The 21,758-nt window shown below is 38.9% G+C and overlaps 1 protein-coding gene across 10 annotated transcripts in view; it reads left to right on the top strand.

Annotated features, from left to right (window-relative positions):
- The window catches only part of ANK2 (ankyrin 2), a 670,685-nt gene that overhangs the window by 309,954 nt on the left and 338,973 nt on the right, over window positions 1-21,758 (top strand). For 2 of the 10 annotated variants that reach the window (XM_078445805.2, XM_078445807.2), the window contains exon 1: window positions 18,324-18,647. The exons of 2 other annotated variants lie outside the window; for them this stretch is intronic. In XM_078445805.2, coding sequence (XP_078301931.2) covers window positions 18,564-18,647 — 84 coding nt within the window. In that variant the 5' untranslated portion in view covers window positions 18,324-18,563. Of the gene's footprint in view, window positions 1-18,323; window positions 18,648-21,758 lie in introns of those variants that run through there. 6 more of the 10 variants (XM_078445813.2, XM_078445811.2, XM_078445808.2 and 3 more) reach the window with 5 other exon arrangements.

A 21,758-nucleotide genomic window follows, 5' to 3' on the forward strand; every position in this document is an offset into this window, starting at 1 on the left:
AATGATTTGACTATCAACTTCTTCCTAAGGGATAGGAGCCACTTAAAATGAGGTTTGCTCAATCATGGAAATATAATTAAAAAATAAAGATATTATTTTGTCTCTCCCATCCCCCACCTTGTTTCTCTCTCTCTCTCTTTTTTTTTTTTTTTTTTTTTTTGTTGGTATTCTGGTTTGGCTTGATGACTTGGTGTTATCCCTGATGAAACCTTACGTAGACAGACCAGTGGTTTGTTCTTTTGTTCTTTTGTTATCAGAGTTGCACAGATGTAACTGCAGGATTCAGCATTAGGTAGCTAGGAGAAGCCTCTCATTAAAGAAGAATTGGGAAATCCCAACTGAACGCCCTCCTCCCATTATTTAGGACATGGGGGACGCATGATGAATAAAATAGGGAAATTTTTAATATCAAATGCAAGGGTATGCAAAAACTGCTGTCAACCTATGTGTGCCTTCTTAATTTTTTTCTTTTCTAAAACAAAACATTTGCACTTACTGAAGTTAGACATGGCGTGTTTTGAGGTAGTCACAATTGGATGCAGTTACTACATTATCAAGTTGTAGTTGAACTCTTCTGTGAGCCCAATAGAGTACTTGAAAAATACAGAACTTCTGAAACCAAAGCATCCCAGACATCCATGGCAGGAATGTTAGTGTTATCACACATAAATCAAAGTATGATGTTTGACTCTAATTCATAGTTCTATTTACTGTACTACTCTTTGGCTACAGACACTATTTGATAAATATATGCAACTTAAATCATGTGTCTGCAGTTTTTGGAGGGAGAAAAACAATGACTGTTTTGAATTCATCTCTTTCTCTCTCTCTCTTTTTCTATTTTTCCAATTGGTTTCTACATATGGAAAACCTATTGTTCCATGAATTTGTCCCAGACCTGGGCACAAACGGTGTGGAGAGTCAAGAGCATGGGTTAAATGTGGAGCATGTGGAAAGTCGGAATGGGAACTAAAGAGTCTGCGTTGCAGCCTCTCCCCACCCTCCCTTCCCCCCACCAAGTGGGGTTTGCCTGGATTAGTAACCTCTTGGAGCCACAGGTCCCCTCCCATATGAAACAGGAGAACCTCTTCATAGAGGGTTATGGTGCACATTAAGGACAATAGTCTAGGTAAGGTCACCTTTGCATGTTAAGTGCTACGGTACCAGTTTGGTTTCTCATTGGGGAACTGAACTCCATTTTCTTAGCATAAAAGGGATCCCAGAGAAATGCAATATCAATCTTTCCTGTTTGAGTCTTTTTCTCTATTGCCAACTATTCTTTATTCCCACCTTCATCTTTGCAATGAGTCAGACTGTAACATAACTAAGAGATATCACCTAAGGTAGTTTCTTCTATTTTCCACTGTCAAAGATACTAGTGAAAGACCTAAGAATCAGCTTAGAGAGAAGGAAGGTTCTCTTTTATAATTGAGTAATCTCACTTGTATTATATTATCCAAAGAGACAGTCACCCTGTAATGCTCTCTTTCTGATAGGATAGTGTTCCTAGGCTGAATTTGAATACTCATTCAAATACTTGTAGATATATCCTTTCTGAAAACATCTACTGGAAGCCAGGTGAAACATCCTTTTCTGATCTGTGAAAGTAGTGAGTTCCTCCAGAAGAATCAAATTTTGGAAAGAGTTTTAGAAGAGGATCCAGCTGACATTCACTATACCACAAAACAGCGTCCAGTATCAGGGAAAGCATATGCATACACATTTGTGGAATCACAGGTACTGCTTTATTTGCCCACTTGGGCCATTTAGATTAGATTACACTTTCCTGTGTTTGGAAAGCCGCTCATTATCTGGAATTAAGAAACATGATAAAGATCCAAGGAACAACATGTGGCCACCAATGTAACACAGGATGACATCACCATCTTGTATTATATAAGGTAAGGATGGCTGAGTATATATCAGAATTATAGGTTTGTAGAACAACCTTGGAAATCATACCTGTAGTCTAACTTTCTAGACATAAAGGAACAGAGATTCAGGTGATTTGCCCACAGTTGTAATTGTGGTCCATCCAGGAATGGGATTCTTGTGTCCTGATGACTCATCCTATAGAACAAACCAAAAACTCATGGTCTATAATGGCATGATATGCAAAACAGTTCTCTTTAGGCAATTAAATCTAAGAAACATAGAGAAATACTTAAAAAACTAAAACAAAACTTCTCCACATCAAATGCTAACTTTGTGATATTATCATATGATCTTATAACATTTTTGGAGAAGAGAGATTTCTTTCTCTAATAATGTTAACTGACGATTTGAAAAAGAAGTCTGTGGATTTGATTTTAAGTTTGGTTAGATGAACATTGTCATTTTCACTACTGCCTTATCCAACATTATCAAGAAATCCAGCCATATGCATGATTATTTATGATAAAAAACAAATTAAAGGGGTATTTTCCGTTGGTTCTAGGAGTATAGGTTCTGTGACAGGCAGCAGTTTAAGGACAATCTAACTAGCACTTGACCCCTGTATTGACAACCTCCAGCAGTCACTTGCCTTGATTCTTTCTCCCACATTGTCTTCTTTCCACACCTTGGATGCCTGATTTGTCTGAGTCACAGGAAAGGCAGTCTTAATGATCCTGAAGAGTGTGTTGTGGCGTGCTGGCCTCCACTCCCGGCCAAATCTCCAGACCTGGTAGGTAGATTTGGGAGACCATCTCTTTTCTTACTGGTTCTGTTTTTCTGTGAGTGTGCTGCCATGCCAAATTAGCTAGCTGAATGGAATGAGTAGTTTGCTTGGAATCATCAAAAAAGTTCAAGAGGAAGAAGCTCTCTCTTTTTTTAATGTTTATTTTTGAAAGAGAGAGAAACAGCACAAGCAGAGGAGACGCAGCATCTGAAGTAGGCTCTAGGCTCTGAGCTGTAATTACAGAGCCCAGATATGGGGCTTGAACTCATGAACCATGCGCCAAAGTTGGAAGTTTAACAGACTGAGACACACAGGTGCCCTGAGGCTTTAAAAGACTGAGGTTGAATGGTAGAACAGGAAAACCTTGAAGATGGGGTATATCTGAAGATGAAAATTATACCACGAGAGGGAGTCATGATCAGTTTAAATTATGTCACAAATATTCTTTAGGTGGGCCAAGAAGAGGAATCTCTGCCGTTTGTATTTTTGTTTAACTTATAACCAGATGGAGTTTTCCAATTCAACTAATAATAACTGAATAGTCTTGATTTATCTGCAATCTATTCAATTGATTAAGAAATATACACTGCCTGCTGTGTGATGAGTACTACCAGAAATATTGATAAGAAAAGACTGCAACCAATATAAGGGAATCTCCTGGGGGTGGTTTTAACCTTCCTAGGTTAAAGTGAAGGCCGAACAGAGAGTTCTCAATGAGGATGCTTTTTCATGCATACCCTTGAGGGTAAGCATCATGTCTTAATTATCTGTGTATCTAGAATGGAGAAAGGAACCTGGCACTTAGCAGATATACAATAATGTTTGCTGAAGGAGTATTGACAATCTTTCTGGGTAAATGTAGAGAATGAATAAATTACTAGATTCTTTTTCACCTAATGAAATCCCTCTCTCCACTTTTCTCCACTACCATGATGAGGACATGTATTTTGGAATCTCTAGTGGAGTATGAATTTCATTTTCCTATAGAAGACATATTTAAAATGGCAGTTTAGATATAATTGAAAACTGTTTTGGAGAGCACAAGGAACTTTGTGGATTATCTAGGAATGTATCAAGTCATATCTAACATAGTTTCTAGGACCGAATGTATTCAAAATTGGGAACACAACCATTTTTCTAAGGTTCATACCCACTTGTTTTAAAAAAAATTTTATTTAAATTCCAGTTAACATGCAGTGTAATATTAGTTTCAAGTGTATAATATAGTAATTCAACATTTCCATATATCACCCAGTGCTCATCATAAATATACTCCTTAATCCCTATCACCTATTTAACCCATCACCCCACCCACCTCCTTTCTGGTAACCATCAGTTTGTTCTCTGTAGCTAAGAGTCTGTTTCTTGATTTGCCTCTCTCTCTCTCTCTCTCTCTCTCTTGTTTTCCGTTGCTCATTTGTTTTGTTGCTTAAATTCCACCTATGAGTGATATCATATGGTATTTGTCTTTCTCTGACTGATGTTTATAACAACATTATTAACATATTAATAGCCAAATTATGGAAACAGCTGAAGTGTCCATTGACTGATGAATGGATAAAGAAGATGTGAGATATATCTATCTATATATATATATATAGATAGATAGATATTTGAATATTTATACTTATATTTTATTAATAAATATATTAAAATATATTTATACTTATATTTATTTTATTAATAAATATATTAAAATATATTTATATTTATGTTTTAAATAATATATAATTAAATATTACTCAGCCATAAAAAAGAATGAAATATTGCCATTTGCAACAACATGGGTGGAGCTGGAGAGTATTATGCTAAGAGAAAGAAGTCAGTCCACCTGTTTTTTCTAGATAGGCTCTTCTACTGTTCTACTGTTCTAGCTACTATGAGTTTGTAGAGGAAACAACAAATACCAACAGCACCTTGCACCCAAGATAAAAAGATACTTATCAAAGAATATCTTTTTTATGGTGAGAGGTTGTCTTGGATTATCCATGGTTATTTTATTTGATGTTGCAAGGCGTCTAGTTGGGCATACAAAACAGATGCATATTCAGCAGTTAACTAGTTTGTGTGATTAATGCAGAGAAGTGGCATAGTGATCTCGAGAGAAGGAAAGTTTGATGTGGTTTGTTGTTAGAAAAAGCTCCCATGGTCAATTTGGGACTTGAGTTGGGTACATTTTAGAGAGAAGGAAAAAAGTAAGAGTAGGTATTTTTTTTTTTCAAAGTGGGAATTTTTCACTGACCCACCAACTCAGGATTTGATGCTCCTCCCAGAAGCTCTGGTAACATTTCCTTAATAAAAATCTGATCACATTATATTTTGATTTACCTATCTGCTTTCATAGGCCACCTTGGAGACAGGAATGTATAAATGAATTTGAGCAATAATTGGAATGCTTAAATTTATTCTGAGGATATTCAAGAGTGGAAAAAAATGTTCTATGAAGAATAAAAGTGCAACAGTCTGGAGGTCAGATTTAAGGAGGAAACCTGAAGGTGGTGAGACAGCAAATCCTGTTGATTAAAATAGTTCAGATAGGAGAGAGAGAGAGGTGGTGCTGCGGTGATAGAAATAGAATGGCAGGAATAGGTAAGATGTGTTTCCAAAGTAGAAACAAAAGGTTTTGTTTCCTGGGCATGAAAGACTGGAAAGAGAGAAGGGAAAGGTGGCTACAGTTTCAAGCCTACTGGACACTTTCGAATTTCTGTCCAAACTGGTGGGTAAAACTCCACAGCATTGTACAAGTGCCAGATTTGCTTTCAAGGTCTAAATAATTTGTGCCATAAATGTTAGCATTTCTCTTTTCCTCATTTTCCAACTTCATTTGTTGACCTTGAGAAAAGTTAGATTCTGTAGCATCATTCATCTTCTAGTGGGAAAAAGAAAAGCCCATTGAAAATGAAGACAGCAATATGACATTCTGTTTGCTATTGTATCACTGGCTATTTAATCTGCTCATTAAATTCTCTTTGAGTTATTTTCCCCCATAAAGTGTAGGTTTGTAGATTCAAGGACTTTTAGCAGTAAAAAAAAAAAAAGATACAGAAAAGTATCTTAGAGAAAAATAAGAGAATGATCACACATTGGGAGAGATATAGAAAGTGAAGCCCAGGTAAATTATAGGACATGTTGTGAATAAATGGCTTTAATGACAACATGGGGATTTAAACCTACATGCACTGACTTTCAAACTCTTTTTCCTTATTGTATGCCATAGTGGTTCTGGCAAAACTACAGATAATGTGTGAAATCTTCCAAATGATATAAGCTAACTGTTAAAACTTACCTCACAGACATATATGTATGACTGCAGAGAATATGCAGGAAATCTTGCTTAGTTTCCATTTAAATTTAGACTGTCACGAAGGGCATTTTGGCATTTATCTCCTTAACTGTAGGATAACCTGTATTTTTTGAAACTTCCTGTTGAAGAGAGAATTATCTGTGGGCTCCTTGCATTTCTGTACATCTTGCAAGCCAAGACACTGACTTTGTTCCAGATTAGTTTCTCAAGGAAGTTGGTATAGCAAACAGCCTTGGAAGATAGAAAAGCATGCTTACTATCCAGTATAATAAAGGTAATGGCTTCCTCTGTAGCAAAGCACAGATATGTTTACTGCCTACTATAAAAGATTCAGGTGTCCTAAAGTCAGGGTTCCTCTTTTCTGTTCAACCCACTGATTGTGCATGCATCCATTTAGACCATATCCCTCTGGACCACATCTCAATTCTGTGAGAATTGAAAGGAAAACTGACATGAGTATGCTGATGGCCATGCTATGCTGTGAGTCATGAAGTTCTTTGTCTCTGACCCAGGAGTCTCATATCTTCTGGCAGTATCCATAAAAATACAGCAGACCAACTTGTTAGGTTGTAAGTAGGATCTCAGATACTTCATAGTTCTTGACACATACTAGGTGTAGAGGTTTATGGGCCAGGGAAAAAGCTGATAATTGGCTATGTATAAATAAAATTCGAAATGTTGTATATCAGTTTTTACTCAGACTGTAGTTTTAGGTTGAACAGCTTAAGATCTGAGTGTGGTATTACTATCCTGGGGTTCACTGATAGGATTTGTGAAGTAGTACTTGCTCTCATCCATGACAAACTATACAGCATTGAATATAGTATTGTTGTTATATTCTAAATTGCTTTTTTAAATTTATAGGGTGGAAAAGGTTATTTTGGGAACAATTATGCAGGATAAGCTGGTAAACACATATTATGTAGTAATTTGTGTAGATAGTCAATGTGACCAAAATGGATGGCTTCACCATACTTTGGTCCCTGAAGTTTGCTTGTGTGAGTTGGAGAACTTCCTGGAGGAAGATGCTTCTTCCTACCTGAACTTGGAAACTTGCTTTCCAGGTCTGATTCTTACCATATTATCAAGGCTCCAAACATTTTGTTCTTGGTTGCCGGAGACCAGCTCCAGCAACCAGGGGTTCCTGAAGGAAGAATGGCGTCGGTGAAAATAAAACAAAACTAAAATAAAAAAACTAAATAAAAAATGAAAACTAAAATAAAAATGGACACAGACAACAGCAGTGTGTTGAACTGGTTGATTTATTGTAGTAAACGTGGCATCATATATGCTAGTGATTTCCTTGTAGCATACATCATCTATGTTTTTCTAACATTACCTAATTTTGAAAATGTTCCTATGTGTAAACAACCTTTAAGAAATAACATGGTGAGTTTCCTGTAATATTCCCACATACCCTTTGATTATTGATTAATTTCTTACATTATTCCATTATGCATCTGCGTTTATCTATAATTATCTATAGTCTATAAAGCATTTGCTTTGCTGTTCGCGTCAAAGGCCCTCCATTTCTCAATACCTCAAGTGGAACAGTTACAGGGACATGACCTCCTAACCACATGAGGCCAGAAAAACAATGTGTTTGCCTCGGTCCGAGGTGCCAGGAAGGGGCCGAAAAAGCCTTAGAAACCCATGCCTCATACATTCTCAGAGAGACAATGCACCTAGGAACCAATGAACCATTCTGTACCTTAACCGACTAGGTTCAGTCATCATCTGGAATGCCTCTGGGGGGCCAGGTGGGCCTAGGGGTTGAAGTCACCTGTGCCGAGAGATACACTCCTTAGTTGCTGGAGTGAGGCTTTCAAATCCATATGTCTCTCCTTTACAGGTCCTCTTTGCTGGCAAATCTATGAGGCTATCCTTCCTGTAAGTAGAGGAGTCTCCATAGGGGATGGCAAGGACTAAATGTAAGGCCGCACAATTTCTTGCAGATCCTTATTTTCTTTCCTAATGGTTCTTTTCCCAGGGGGCCTGTCGAGGGCAATTCCCCAACAGACAATACCCCAGGTAGTCTTAAGGCCGAATTACCTAAAAGCGGGAGTACAAGAAGCTTCACTGTCGGTGGGCCGCCTTGAAGTCACCAATCTGTCCACAGCCCGGGCCCTGCCACTCAGGCTGGGATAGCTCGGCTTCCAGCACTTGGGAATTAAGCAGATTGAATAATTAGAATAGACATTGTCTGTTTTAGTTTTGTTTCTAAGCTTGAAACAGTAAATGTGAGGCTTACAAAGAAGAAGACATCATAAAGATTGAATGACAAAGGGAACCCATCAGATACATAGGTTTTGCTAAGGTCCGAAACATAATAGCCAACATCTACACAAATCACTACTAAAGACTAAATTTGGGTATGTGGTAACAGTGTGGTTAACAAGCTAATAATCTTGCCTCCAACTCTAATGTATGTTTAATCATTTTCTTGGTGTTGGGTTTAAAGCTAACAATGAATATGGCTGCACTGTATGTCTCTCTTTTGACATTATTTCAAGTTCTAACCTATTTTACTTTTATTGCCTTTGTAGGCTTTTTTAAAATAACTTTTTGTACAGTAGAATTTGTGTTTTAAAATCATATTTATATTGTTTAAAAGGATAGAATGGGTGCAAGAGTGGTAAGAGAGGACAGTGCAAAGAGAGTGAGAGTAAAGAGAAAAGTGCAAAAGAAGCCATACTTCAAATATACAGTACTTTCTGTGAATGTATTAGACACAATGGCTCATGTTCAGAAAATCTGATACATGAAACTCATCTTCAGAGATCAATAGAGACTTTACTTTGAGAGGAAATAGTAGAGTTTGACCCAGTAATATGTAGTAAATCATTCCAGAAACTGACATTGATAACCTTGTTTGTAAAAAAAAAAAAATATGCAGAACGGTGCATTTCTAGCTAGCAGAGTCTGCTCATTTGGGAAAAGACTTTGTGTTTATAGTATGCAAAGTCAGCCCTTATACTTCATTTCCCTCATGGCCTACTTTACTTGCTAGCCATCTGTGGCAGATTACATTTTCCAAGATGGCTCCCATCCCATATGTTCTTCTGCGATGTGACCTGTCCACCCCCTCTCATCAAAAGGTGGAGTCCCTTAAAAACTGAAGATAAACTGAGGGTTGATGGGAGGTGGGAAGGAGGGGAGGGTGGGTGATGGGCATTGAGGAGGGCACCTGTTGGGATGAGCACTGGGTGTTGTATGGAAACCAATTTGACAATAAATTTCATATTAAAAAAAAAAGTGGAGTCCATTTCTTTACTACTTGAGTCTAGATGGGCCCCGGGGCTTCCTTGAACAGTAAAATATGGCAGAGCCCTTAACTGACTTGGTACTTTACATTTCCTGAAAGGTAGATGCCATGGTCTCTAAATTACCTTCTACATCATAATCTTTTGTGTTTTTGTCACTTCCGTTACCACCATGGTTACACATCTTTTTAGAATATGATTTTACATTTATATAAAACTTAAATATGAAGCCTCTGGACGCTTTCTATGTTCGGTACTTATAAATGGACACATACTCTCTCTTCATAGTTAATAGAAGCAAAAACATTTGCCATTTTCAAGATAGTTTAAGATTTAAAATATTTACAGTAATAAAGTTCAGTTGCACTGGAAAAAATATGTCTGTCAAGGACACAACCTACCCCAATGTGCCATTCATTTGCATCTACAGGGAAACCCAATTATAACAGCTATTTTCAAGAACTAATATCACTGGAGACTGAGCAGAGCTACCCTGTAGTAGAGCAAGCAGGTAACAGCGTGTCCTAAAAAACTGACCTAGACAGGAACATGTACATGGTGAGCTTACCCACATTATATTATTCCCCCATGGAATTCTACATTTGATCTAAAATACTGTTGCTAATGTTTATGTAAAATGAGATTATAATTAATCATTATGCTAATTTTAATAATTTCGTGTCTCAGGTGGATTGAGGTGCTAAAATTGTATGTCGTGGGTTCCAAAAACTGCCTTTTTGGGTTGGGCATGGTACATTTTGCAACCAAATACCTCCTTTGTAAACCTTATGTAAGACTGGCATAAAGCGAAAGAAGCAGGTCCCTAATCAATTGTTGCTGCTACTTTAAGATCTATCTCAAGGAAACATTTGTTGAGCTCACTCCAATCCCTGGCAGGACACACACCATATTTACATAAGAAACAAGGGTCATTCTTCCCAATCATTCCTTGGGGGAGTGGACTAATTTCTCTCTGGTCTGTTACACCTTATGCAAAAGTTGATGGCTCCTTAATTTCAAATAATAATAGATAAGATTTGACATAGGCTTTTTAAGTTCACCCATGTGGAAAGGCTGCTCACTGAGGTGGCATGATCCCGAACTTCCCTATGCCATTAACTAGTTGTGGAACCTTGAGAGCAATCTCTAATCTTTCTGAATTTTGTTTCCTCGTTTGTTAAAAGAAATGGACTTCAGAAAATTTTCTTTGAGGCCTCTTACCAATACGAGACTTTAATGAAGATGAACTCTCTTTCCCCTTGCTATTTAGGCAGGAGACCTCCCCACTGCCCTCTGCTTGTTTCTTACTTTTTCCTAGGACTTATGAATGGAACACTGTTCACAGTGACAGACTAAACAGTGCGTCTGTCCACTCCGTCACCATCTTTTCTTCTTCCAGACTGCTGATAGAGCCTCTTAAACACATCTCTTCATATCCATTCTCTGTTTGGTTCCCACACAATAGTTCTTTATATTAAAACAAAAACAAGACCACCAGATCTTATGATTTCACTTCTCTCCTTAAACCATGAAAAATGGCTTCGTGTGGCTTTTCAGTCTGAATCCCAAACCCTCAACATGGCTTACTGAACTTTCTGCTCTTTAGTCCCTCCCTACACCTCTGACACTTCTCTTGCCCCCCTCACCTTTCAGTTTGCAGTGGCCTGGAGTTGTCCCTCGGAAGATTGAGGTGGCAGCTTAGTGAATATGAATACTTTGTTGTGGTATAAATGTGTTGCAATAAGCACAATGGATATGCTTTTACCAGAAGACGTGGTGACGTCAGACAGAGAAATTGCTGGATATGGCTTCTTAAGAGTCCTAGTTCTTCCTGGGAAGCATGGTCAGTTTTGTGGTCATGGAATTTTTCCTGTCCAGAGTATGGGTTAGTTTTTTTCTATCTCCAAACATGATCCATGAACCTATAGAGATGATATGTTACGTGGTTGCACACTCAGCCTTTTCTGGCCACACCACTTGCTTTTAACATCCATAAGCCAACAGGGCCATCTTACTAGTGGTTTGCAAGTTGTATAAGAATGATTAGATATCACACATGGATACTTACATGGAACAATAACCAGTCTATGGACAGGCACATTTGGTGCTACATTATGGCCTAGGATGCAGTCACTACTGCAGGCCTGCCTAGGGAGTACTATACAACCACATGCACCTTGTCTCAGTTATGCCAGTGCCATGTTCCTTCCTACTGGAGTGCATTTACCCTTGCTGTTCCTTCTTGGATCATTCCTCCCAAACCCCACCTTATACCTTCCTTTCCATTTAGACACTTCCTACTTATTCACATCTTCTCAATATTTGAGTTACTTCCTCTTAGAAACATGTCCTGCTCCTTAGACTAAGTTGGATATCCCTGTCTGGTCCTTCCATAATGCACTTAACATCCCCTGTAGATAGAGTCCTTGCTCTTGTAATTCAATGATTGTCCCACTTTTAGATTTTAAGCTCTTTAAGGGAAAACTTGTCTAATTTATACAGAACCCCAACATCAAGCATGAGGCCTGACATATAGTAGTCAGTCACCCAATAAAGTATCTGTTGTTTGAATAAAGAAATACATGAATAGTGGAAGGGGAACTCCTAGATGAGAAGAAGGAACAGATCACAAGGAAGGAGAGGAAGTACTTCCTGCTGATGCTGATGGTGGAACTGCAATTAACTGTGAGGTAAAAAAGAAAAAGTCTCCTGCCTGGCCCATGAGCCTGACTTCAGCTTCCAAGGAAGTGTAATTGTTAGAGTCTGCCTAGGTTTCCTGTGGAAGAGAGATTGCATCAAATAAGACCTGTGCAGTACACCCAGCAATTCAAGAAAGGCACCAGAAGAGAGCAGCCCTGAGGCCTGGAAGTGGATCTGAGCACAACTCTGGCTACACACCCCAATGCATTCTAGGACTTGTATGGTGAACTTTGAGAAACTATGTTTTTCCTTTGCTCTCTTTCCTTCACGTTTTCTTTCTTTTTTAAAAAAAAAATTTCTTTTAATGTTTTATTTTATTTTTGAGATTCAAGAGAGAGACACGGTGCAAGCAGGGGAGGGGCAGAGAGAGAGGGAGACACAGAATCTGAAGCAGGTTCCAGGCTCTGAGCTGTCAACACAGAGCCCGATGCAGGGCTCAGATCCATGAAAGCAAGATCATGACCTGAGCTGAAGTTGAACACTCACCTGACTGAGCCACCCAGGCGCCCCAACCCTTTATGTTTTTCCCATTGATAATAAAAATATTTAAAAAGAGAGAGAGAAAGAAGAATCATTAGAGGACATCAAGAAGTTACATGCTTGCCAAAAGATAAGCAAGCATTCTGTGTTTTCATTCTCAGTGGGTCAGAAGCAATGGCATCTGGAAATAGGAAAAGAAAGGATTTATCCAGGAAGAGAGATAGGAGAAAAAGGGGAGTGGGCAAAGGCTGCTCTGAGATTGTGATCCCCTGAGACCTATCAGGTATCCCTTTCTCGTACCCACCCCTAATCAATAATATTCTTCTCTTCATCTCTTCTGATTCCTCTCTAATTACTTGTGGTCCTTTTTTTTTCATCAGAGTAGCACCTTTGCTCCTGGACATAGGATCCATTTCCAATGGCTAAAGGCTTTGATGCACTGAGAGTATCATTGATAGAACAGGCAACCCAAAATAGAAGTGTAAGTACATATTCCCTGGGAAACATAGATAGACATGGTTAGGTACCATAAGCTAACTGTTGTAACAAATAGCGCTGTAGTCTCAGTGACAAAACACTCATGAGAAAAAGTTACTCATGTCTACTGAGGGTCAATGGAGGAGGGAATGGGAAGAAGAGAGACTCTGCTCCACACAGTGACTCAAGGACTCAGGCTTTTTTCCAACCTGTTACTCTTCCACCTTCTAGGTTATGTCTTCCTCTGTTTTCAGCCAGTCGGTGGGTAAAGAAAGAAGATCACTCATGGGAGGGTTGTATTAGCTAGCCCTGAAAGTGGCATACACTTCCATCTTTTATACAAGCCAGAACTAAGTCACAAGGCTGCATCCAGTGGCAAAGGTAGCTGGCAAATATGGTTGTCCTACTTTCCCAGGATTGTCAAAACAAAGTACTGGGTGGTTTCAAATAACAAAACTTATTCTATCACAGTTATGAAGGGTAGAAGTCTGAAACCAAGGTGTCATCAGGACTAGCCTCCCTCTGAAAACTTTAGAGAAGAATCTTTTCTTACCTCCTCCTTGCTTCTGGTGGGTTGATGGCAATTTGTCATCACAGGCTACAGCTACACTTCTCCAGTTTCTTCCTGAGTCTTCGCATGGCTGTCTTACCTCTGTGTCTCTGTTTCCAAATTTCCCTCTTTTTATACAGACACCAGTCATTGGATTAAGGCCCACTCTAATCCGTTATGACCTTCTCTTAACATGATTACATCTACAGAGGCCCTAATCCCAAATAAGGTCACATATACAGGTACTGAAAGTCAGGACTTAAACATATTTTGGGGGGAGAAGGGTTGTGGTACACAGTTCAAGTATGACAGTGGCCTAGAGGAAAAGATGAACTGGTGAACCAGTTTCCAATCTCTCTCTGCCTAGCTATTAAGATACTCTATCACAAGTAATGGTGAATAGGAAGGCCTTTTGAAGGGTTTTTTTTTTTTTTTGAAGGTTTTAGAGAACTAAGCCTTTATTTATCACATTGTTTCTAGATTAACTGGATTTAATACCAGACAACTCTGACTGATAAAGGAACTTTTGGAAGTTAACCTACCTCTAAGACATAACTGCTTATACCTCAGGGAAATTTACCCCACTCAAATAATGTTGCAAGTTTTTTTTTAAAGTAGTATGTGTCACATTTCATAATAATATTAACTCTGATGGTTCAATAAAATAAAAGTAGGCATATTAAAATTAATATAAGCACCTCTAAAACTCCATGCCTATTAAATATGCTTAGCATAAAACAATAAAGATTTCCTTTTTCTACTTGGGTCACTGTCATCTGACTGTGGTTCCTGCTCTTGGCATTTTCCATCTTGGTCTTTGCTCATCTGACCGCAGTTTATTAAAGTGTGCACTTTGTTAAGTCAGCCATGATTTAATAAAAGAACAGTGGCCTTAGAATCCGAACTTTAGCTCTGTATTTTATTAACTTTGTTATCTTGGGCAAGTCACCAAAAAAAAAAAAAAAAAAAAAAAAAAAAGTTACTGAGTTTACTTCAATGTTTTCACCTGTACTGTGATTGATATTAACCCTTTCCCTGTGTGGTTATGAGAATCCTATAAAGTCACTTAATATTTGAGTGTGTGTCATATGCCAGGATTGTTATAAGTGCATGAGATGTATCAGTGACACCCGACAAAGATTTGTCTTCACGGAGCTTTTATCCTAGGAGATAAAAATCGTATACATTATAAAATGCTTTACAAAGGTAAGGTATTATCATCATTGCTATCTTGCCTTCAGCAGCTCTAATTTTTCAAATATCTTTAAAACTCTTATTATGCGTATCTCCTACATATCAAGTACACAAAAAGAAAATCTAAGAAATGAAGTATTTACCCATTAGAAGTTTAACTACAAATATAAACTGGATGGTAAATATCGAAAATGTTTCTTTATTGCATTAAAAGTAATCCTCGGACCCCTAGTATATGTTGTGAATGAGGCTTTGTGTGGAATGTGAAAATAGGCATTAATCCTGTCTTCAAGGAATTTATAGAGTCCAGTGAAACACATGCCCACAAAATACCTGCAGTATTGGGGGGAGGGTGCCTGGGTGGCTCAATAAGGGTCTGATTCTTGGTTTCAGCTCAAGCCATGATCTCATTGTTTCATGGGTTTGAGCCCTGTGTCGGGCTCTGCACTGACAGTGTGGAGCCTGCTTGGGATTCTCTCTCCCTCTCCGTCTGCCCCTTCCCCATTTGCACTGTCTCTGTCCTCTCAAACAACATAACAAAACAAAAAACAAACAGGCAAACAAACAAACAAAACCCCTGCACTGTGAGGATAGAAAGTGAATAGTGCCCAAATGTGAGGCACCAAAAAATTGATTGAAAGCTTCAAAAGACGGCCCCAAACACCTGCAACACTGTAATGTCTTATTGACATTTTCTATATGTAAAATATTTACCTTCTACTGTTGTGATGGACATAGCACTCCTAGTACCTGTTTCAATTACCTACTTACTGCGATTCCATTTTACACGTTGAATGTAGATGTTGACATCTGTGGTATGCTGGTACAGTGTTTGTGCCATACTCTCACTCTGTAGTAGAAATATATTGCCTAAGAGCCTACATGATATTTCAGAACAGCATCCGAGCATCCAGAAGGTTATAACTCATTGTCAAAATTGGAGGCCTGTACCTGACTATTTAAAGAAATTTCTTTAAACATTTATTCATTTTTGAGAGACAGAGTGTGAGCAGGGGAGGGGCAGAAAGAGAGAGGGAGACACAGAATGTGAAGCAGGCTCCAGGCTCCCAGCTGTCAGCCCAGAGCCCAACACGGGGCTCGAACCCACGAACTGTGAGATCATGACCTGAGCCGAAGTCGGACGCTTAACCGGCTGAGCCACCCAGGCTCCCCTGTACCTGACTATTTAAAGCCATGCATATATATTTGGGTGTTGGCAGAGAAGACACTGTTATAAGAGCCTGTCTCATCTTAATCAGAAGTTTCTAATTCATGAAGTATTGAAATGTGAAGTACATTTATTTTCAGTTTACGTTGCAGTGATTGGGCTCCTAATTGGTCCACCAAACCCATTGATTAAAAAACACATTTTGATGTCACTGGAGAGTAAAGGGTGTTAGTAACACATCTCTTCTATTGATCCAGTTGCTAGAAAAGTTTTCCTTTTTCCTTCTTTTCCCCTTTTGGTGATATCACTTTTTCCCCAAAATATGTGACAAGAAATTCCCATTTCAGGACTTTGGAGGGCTGTTCTTCTTGGCTAGAGTGTTTTTACTCCAGGTAATTGCTTGACTTGGTCCCTGAGTTCATTCGTGTTTTTTTGTTTTTTTTTTTTTTAATTTTTTTTTTTCAACGTTTTTATTTTTATTTTTGGGACAGAGAGAGACAGAGCATGAACGGGGGAGGGACAGAGAGAGAGGGAGACACAGAATCGGAAACAGGCTCCAGGCTCTGAGCCATCAGCCCAGAGCCTGACGCGGGGCTCGAACTCACGGACCGTGAGATCGTGACCTGGCTGAAGTCGGACGCTTAACCGACTGCACCACCCAGGTGCCCCAGTTCATTCGTGTTTTTAAAGAGCATTCCTCGACACCTTACCTAAAGTAGCACCTGTCTCCCATCACTCCTTATCCTAAACTTTTTTCCCAGTAGCACTTACCACTTACCAGTGTCTTAGTTCCCCTGTAAGAATATAAGCGCCATGATAGTGGAAATGTTGCCAGTTTTGTTGACCATTATACCCCCAGTGGTTAGGACAGTCTATCCCTAGTGCTTAGTTCCTGGTACATGGTAAATGTTCAATAGATATTTATTGTTTAGGTGAATCCAGTTTCCAGGCTGGGGGTGCTCCTGAGAAAGCTTGAGTAAGGGGGGCCCAGTGGGGATGGGTGAGGGAATAAGTGGAATAGCTGAAGGGCTAGCAGAGGATTAGGATACCATGGGGGATTTCTGGCAGGGCTCTGACAACAGTGGGAATTCAGTTCCCGAGGTTTTTGTACAAGTCCCTGTAGGATTTTGTTTCATAAAAAAGAGGCCCAGTGCCCCTGCCTGGCTGTGGGATCCAAGACACTATTGGTGGTATCTGCTCAAGAGGAAGGAGGGTGGAGAGAGTAAGGGGCAGCAAGACTCAGTTGACTCGAGATGAAGATGTGACAAATGTCTTTAGGGTGGTAAGCCAGAGAGGAAGATTAATCCCAGTAGCAGTCTGGACGGAAGGTGAGTTTTTCTTCTCATGTCTATTAAAAAGATGAGTTCCCAATTTTGGTAGCCCTTTTCATGTTAGAAACATTTTTTAAGGTCAATTTTTCTAAGTGGAAAATTACCTGTATTTGTAAAAATAATGGTAGGATCAACAACGACAATAACACATTGACATGGGCACCTTCAGTTTTCAAAGTGTATTTAAATACATTATCTCACTGATTTGATCCTTACTTTATTTTTACATTTAAGTATTCTGTGTATTATACTTTGAGTTTGTTTTCTAGGAATAGGGATGAATGTTTAGCATATGTATTACTATAAAATACTGGTTGCATCCACAATTTAATATGTTCAAATATACGGATATGGCCACCTTGATCCAAAAGATGAAATTGGGTTTCTTGTGATAAAAACCAACCCTGTTTTCTTCTTATCAAGAATAATTCTGGAACTTTATATATATAATTTCCTTAAAAGCTGGGATTGTGTTTTATTTGTCAGTCAATAAGGAGAATTAGGTTAAGATTACTTATAAAATGTTTTAACTGCATGAATTTCTTGTATTTCTATTACCCAGTGTCTTACATATAAATTGACAAACCTTGACTAACTGCCTTCAATATATCATGCTTGGTTCTGGGAAATGCAGTGATCTCCCTCCAACCCAAGCACGCATGTACACACACACACACACACACACACACACACTTTCCCTGGCCTTAAGACGCTTCTGTTGGGTAAACGTACAGTTGTGCGATATGTTACAGGTGCCTTGTCAGAAGGGTACAGTGGAAAGAGGAGGCACAGGGGCAGGAGCGGTCTGTGTTGCCTGCTTGATGGGGAACCTGTTTTCAAGTCTCCATGACAAAAGTCATTCTTAAGCTGAGTTTTGAAAGATTATCATTTGAAACCAAGTGAATAACATCTTAAAACTGTAACTTTCCTACATGCACTTTAGGATATTAACAGCTAATCCTTTCCCTTGAGTAGCCTCTTCACTGGCTGAAATGTATCTCCTCAGTTTCAGAGACATCAAGATTGTTATAGTTTTCTTATTATGCATTGTGTCTGTTCTGTGTTGAAGTACCTGTAGGAAGAAAATTAAGTGCAGGTTTTGTGTGTGGGTTGAGAGCTGATCGAATTGAAGGTGTGTCAAGAACCAACCAGCAGTGTCCCCACATCATCCGAGTCCCTGGTATTCTTTTTTCCAGGCTTTCTGCATTGTAACCGGTCCCGATGGTAATTGGTTGAATCAGATTTAACAATGCAGTCAGATAAACAGTTGTGGCAGCTGCTGCCATGGCAACGTCACCGTCCTTACCCTCCCAGCGCGCGCCCCTTCCCCACCCCTCCTCCTCCTCCTGCTTTCCTCCAGTAAGTGCATACTAGCTAGTGGTCTGTGCAGGCAGCAGGGTTTAATGGCAGAGCTATTTTCTTTCCAAACTGTTCAAAATGATGAACGAAGATGCAGCTCAGAAGAGCGACAGCGGAGAGAAGTTCAACGGCAGTAGTCAGAGAAGAAAAAGACCCAAAAAGGTAAATTGGCAGAATTAAGAATGTCTGTATCTCGATATGTGTGTGTATGTGTTAGTGTGTAATCTCAGTGAGATTATGGAACCCGTAGAGCCTTACGAGTGACTGTAGACTGTAGCAGTGCCAAACATTGCTTTTTAAAGAGGCAGGTGCACACTGCTGCTTTCTGAGAATAGGAAAGGAACCCGGGTTCATAATGGATTCATTGACTAGAGCACGGTGAAGTGAGCAGAGATAAGGTGTGTTCTGTATGTGGATTGTTGAGGATTGTGGCCACCGATGGATGCTTCTGGTGTGAACTGGGTATAGAGAGAGTCATTTTATTTTTAGAATGGGTGAGTTTAAAAGGAAATGTTAAGCAAGGTGGATTGTGAAGCAAAACGAAGATTGTGGCCAGATGTTTGCTCGGGGATGATCTTGAGACAGCTAGACAGCAAACGCCTTTTGGTTCCGTGCTAAGTGTATTCTTCCTGAGGAGAAAAGACTGTTGTGACAGGAGAAATATGATCCCCAGCATGGTATTTCTTTGGTTTGCTTAGCTCCTCTACAGTTTTCTCAGACATTATAGTGTGATGCCTCTTTCATTGATTAAGATAAACAGCTAAAGATATTATGGGTGGGGGGGTGTTGGGCACACAAAGCCGTGTGTAGGTTTTTTTAGACTGGCATACATTCCCACACCCTTGATTTTCATGGAAACGATACCAGTGAGAAACAGTGGGAAAAGATGCAAACTATTCAGCCCCACCCAATGCTAGCACTTCTTTCTTTATGGCCTGACTCCTTCTGGTAAACTGTTGCAGCCTCACAGAGCCATGTGAGCCCCACCTCTGACAGAGATGTCTTTTAAATAAATTCTCCTAAAATCCGTTTATTTCTTGAGGCAGTAAGACGGGCAGAATGTAACATGATTCTAATGTAAATGCATTCCGACGTTAGACGGTTTGCATTTTGAGTGAGCAGGTTGAAAAAATTACCATGAACAAATGAATGTTTTTCATTTTGACAATTTTGAAATTGCATTGCACTTCAAAATTATAGATCTCTGGTACTAAATGTCTCATAATCTAAAGAATTAGAAATGATTTGAAGCAAACCTCTGATATTTAAAAGATCATTGTATTAGCAAATAGGGGTTAGTAAATTTGTATGGTGCCGCGTAATTTGATAAAGATAAGCATGCCCACATATGAGTTTAAAAAAAAAAATAATAGTGTAAAGATAGTGATGCAGTCTGATAAAGGCAAAGGATAATTCAGGGTAGGCAGGAACATTGGTAGAATATCCTTTTGTACCTAAGGATTCTGGATCCTCCAGCCCTCGATGGCATTTTTGCAGAGTGTTAGCTAATTAATTGGTTAACCTTTAAAAAGAGAAAAAACAAATAGAAAAGAAAAAACAAATAGAAAAGAAAAAGAGAGCAAGTGATAGGGAAAAAGAAAGAAGGAATTTTTGTTTGAATTCACGGTATCATTTCAAATTCATCTTAATTTCTCTCTGAAGTCCCTATGCTGCATTGGAAACATTATCCTCAGAACTACTAAAGGGGTGGAGAATCTGTATCATGAAGATTTTATAAGCTCTGAGGGTTGATACTAAATTCACATGGCCAAAGCCATCTTAAAGTATTTGAGGTGGCAGAGAAGATGAAATCATCATATGTGAGAACTATAATATTTTTTCAGCTCTGTTTTCTCAAATATGTTTATTTAGGAATAAAGTCTTTTCCAACTTGTATTCAAAATGATAGCAATTGATTGTAAGCTTTGCGTATGTGTGTGTATTTTTACATACATTCAGAAGCATATATTAAATGAGCTATGAAAACACAGTGAATATTGAGGGTTAAGGAGTAATTGCCCCTAATAGGAAAACATCCACACACATGCATGCACAAGTAACCAACCTTTAGTTTGTCAAATCAGACATAAGTGGGTTTGAATCTTAGCTCTATCTCTGAATATAGTGTGTTTGCAGCATATTGTTTAATTTCTCTGACTTAGGTTCTCATCTACAAGGTGAATGATTCTATACACCTATTGGTATTTTGTGAGGATTAGAAATAACGGGCATCAAATTCTTTGGGTAGTATTTAATATATAGTTCATGGCAATGACTTTTAGGTGTTGTTACAATTCCCTTGAATGGAAATCACTTATGAGAATAAGCCCTATAGAAGCAAAGTCTGTTTATATTCTTAAGAGAGGCAGAATATAATGTTGGTACTTCGCAAAGGCTAGTATTCATTTCTCAAAAGGCCAGAAGTTATATACTACAATTGAAAACTTGTGATCTCATACAAATTATTGAGATCCACATAAATGTACCTCAGGTCTTTAGGTTACTGCTTCACGTCTTTTTTCATAGCAGGCGACTTAAATTTTCATATTTAGAAACTAGACCATTAAATGTGCTTTGATGAGGAAATAATAATCAAGAGATAAGCATCCCTCATAAGGATAAAATCTGAGCAAAGCAAGAACTGGACCAACGTCAGTGTCATATCACTTCAATTCAATTGTCTGTTTTTTTTACTAGAGGTTCACATTGAATGCGTGGTAGGATTCTGTGTGAGCATCCAGGACTGTGGACCACCAAGCTCACTGTGGCCCAGGTGCTGATCCAATAGGATGAATCATATTCCTTGAAAACATGCCTCCTCCTCTAGTAAATATTTAACAGATGAGCCGTAATACACTTGTTTATTCCACATCTCATAAAAGTGGTTCTTCTCAGGGACAGAATGAAAGGGTCTTTTGCCACAAAACCCACAATGTGGAAAAATAAGCAAAGGAATTTATTTTATATTAGAGTTTTAGTGAGTACCTTGAAAATAGAAACGATCCTACCTTTAGTAAAAAAAAAAAAAATTCTATTCTGTTTTTAATAATTGAGCGTCTCATTGCCCTCCACGCAAAGACCACTAAGAACACACCTGTGATTGGGGGCACCTGGGTGGCTCAGTCGGTTGAGCGCTCGACTTCAGTTCAGGTCATGATCTTGTGGTTCGTGGGTTTGAGCCCTGTGTCTGGCTCTGTGCTGACAGCTCAGAGCCTGGAGCCTGCTTCGGATTCTGTGTCTCCCTCTCTCTCTCTGCCCCTCCCCTGGTGGAGA

This window comes from Panthera onca, chromosome B1, assembly GCF_046562875.1.
Source record: "Panthera onca isolate mPanOnc1 chromosome B1, mPanOnc1 haplotype 2, whole genome shotgun sequence".
Classification (NCBI taxonomy): Eukaryota; Metazoa; Chordata; class Mammalia; order Carnivora; family Felidae; genus Panthera; species Panthera onca.